This window comes from Puntigrus tetrazona, chromosome 7 (genome assembly GCF_018831695.1).
Source record: "Puntigrus tetrazona isolate hp1 chromosome 7, ASM1883169v1, whole genome shotgun sequence".
In the NCBI taxonomy this organism is placed as follows: domain Eukaryota; kingdom Metazoa; phylum Chordata; class Actinopteri; order Cypriniformes; family Cyprinidae; genus Puntigrus; species Puntigrus tetrazona.
The window spans coordinates 8469189-8471688 of NC_056705.1; the positions used below are offsets into that span (position 1 = coordinate 8469189).

Below are 2500 nucleotides of genomic sequence, written 5' to 3' on the forward strand. Positions count from 1 at the left end.
ATATATATATATATATATATATATATATATATATATATATATATATATATATACACACATATACACACATATATACACATACACACACACACACACACACACACACACACACACACATACACACACACACACACACACACACACATCACATCACACATATGTGTATGTATATATATGTGTATGTATATATATATATATATATATATATATGTATTATATATATATATATCTATATATATATATATATATATATATATATATACATATATATAAGTGTATATATATATATATATATTTATCTGGCATATATCAATCCAATATATTGTTTAGAAATGTATCGTTTAATATTGCGATGTTTTAAACAACCATCTTCATTTTTATTTGTCGAAACAAATAAAGTGTAATTTAAAGAAACAACCGAAAACAGGCCTACACCTTTATTTAATAAAGAAAAATAATAAAAAAAAAAACAGTCCATGCCACACAGGATCAGACGCCTCATGACGTGACGACAGGTCCTGCGCTATAATTTTGTAAAATAAATATTTTTAAAACAAATAACTAAATCACATAAAGCTGTTAAAATCATTGCTGGTAAAGCATTGTGACAATTTATTCTCCAGGTATCGAGATTTTATGAGACATTGATGCATTGTATGGTTATAGATATATATCTAATATCTATCTTATCTAACACTTTAGGTCCTACTTAATATATTTTTAGAATATATCTATTTTAGAATATAGAATATATCCTGTGTGTGTTCATATGTTCTACACATACATCAGGTTCTTTAAATGATAAAATATAGACTAAAATTTGTTCTATAGTGTTAATATTTAATATAATATACACGTAATGCATTATATATGATAATATTTCGATTTATTTTTCATCTTTTGTTTTAAGAGCTTTCCGGGGCAGCTTTCTGTATTAAAAAAAATACAGTAAAAACATTTAAATTGTAACTTATTCCCGCGAAGCTAAAGTGATGCGTTTTTATTCAGGATGTTTTAAAATGGAGATCTTTTGTAATATTATAAATGTCTTTGCTGATCCCTTCAATGCGTCCTCGCCGAATGGAAGCATTAGTTTTCTTGTGCTCAAATGCCAGTTTCTCTCGTATCGAGGTGCTGATATAACGTCGGGTCACTTGTGTCGTTCGTGTAGAATGCTATCGCTAATGCCACGTCTCTGGCCGAAGTGGAGCGGCTGAAGGGACTCCTGCAGTCCGGACAGATCCCGGGCCGAGAGCCGCGATCAGGTACAGCTTTGAAACGTATTCTTCGGCGATCACAGACCGTGCGAGGCGACACGGGGGTTCGTGGGCGGAGAGATTAAGCTTCCGGCGTGTGTTTTTGTTCACCTCGTTCAGGAGCGTCCGACGTGGAGGAAGAGGAGGAGGTCCAGGAGGAGATGCAGGAGGCCGTGCCCATGTACGAGGACATGCAGGGAGCGGAGGGAGAACACGGGGAAGACGACGACGACGACGGCATGCAGGAAGACATGCATATGAACGGATCTTAGATGTGTTCGCCCGTTATCGATGTTTCGGATTCGTTCGTGCTTTTTGACGCTGTGTTTGACAGCGCTTGTTTTTTTTTGTACATTAAACGATTGTTTTTTTTTTTATTAACAATGACTTTAATTTTTTTCTCTCTCTCTTATGCGTATCTGAATGTGGTCAAGACTATTTTTCGGTGTATTTGCTGTTTTCTAATATTTTGTGAACCCAAGTGATCGCCGTAAGAGACTAGAAATATTAAAATATATTCGTTCATAATGATTAATTAGTCTGTTCGGTGTTCTCAATGCGTGGCACGTTTCTGCCTGATTATTTTCTACATGTTTTGTAAGCAGTCAGGAAATGAACGATACGATATAGGATTGTTTTGGGGTTTTTTTTTTTTCAGATTTTTTAATTTATTTTAGACCAGGTGAAGCTCCAGAAACGTGAGGAACCCAATTTATATAATATATTTATTTTAAATATATTTTAATCAAATTGTGCGTTTTTCATTTATGTTCATAGTACTATAGTTATATAATTTTTTTACTTTTTTTTTTTTTTTTTTTTTTTTTACACACAAAACACACTACATACACTTCTCATAGTACGTTTGTTTGCTAATTTTATTTTTTAATCTATATCTTACTATTCTAACTTTTTTTTTTTTTTTTTTTTTTCCTACGAGTTTCCTAGCATTTCCTTGTGCTCTTTGTTTTAGTAACTTGCCTCTAAAACTTTTAAATCTACAGTTATTTGGGCTAACCATCAAACGCACTTTGCGTCCGAAAAACATCTTCGTGTTCTCTAGTCAACATTTTTACGCAGAAGTCAAAAAGCAGGCCCGGTTTTCCGCTTTGTTCTGTTTTGTCCCTTCCGGGCCCCCGTACAGCAACTGCTCGTGCCTCCACGTCATCTTAAATCCGATTGGCTGGCTCGCGAACGCGGAAGTGAGTCAGTGTTTGTGTGTATCCGGGTAGCTTAAGCGGCGC

At 34.4% G+C, this 2500-nt stretch overlaps 2 protein-coding genes across 3 annotated transcripts in view; both read left to right on the top strand.

Moving 5' to 3' along the window:
• snrpa1 (small nuclear ribonucleoprotein polypeptide A') overlaps positions 1-1630 on the top strand; it is a 4681-nt gene extending 3051 nt beyond the window's left edge. Inside the window, exons 8-9 of the mRNA XM_043243765.1 lie at positions 1172-1265; positions 1377-1630. Of these exons, the coding sequence (XP_043099700.1) occupies positions 1172-1265; positions 1377-1528 (246 nt within the window). The 3' untranslated portion in view covers positions 1529-1630. The remainder of the gene's footprint in view (positions 1-1171; positions 1266-1376) is intronic.
• An 805-nt stretch (positions 1631-2435) lies between these two features.
• Positions 2436-2500, top strand: part of selenos (selenoprotein S) — a 3629-nt gene continuing 3564 nt past the window's right edge. The window contains exon 1 of one of the 2 annotated variants that reach the window (XM_043243768.1): positions 2436-2500. This exon is cut by the window's right edge and continues 145 nt beyond it. The gene's annotated coding sequence lies outside the window, so the exon portion shown is untranslated. The other variant, XM_043243766.1, reaches the window with a different exon arrangement.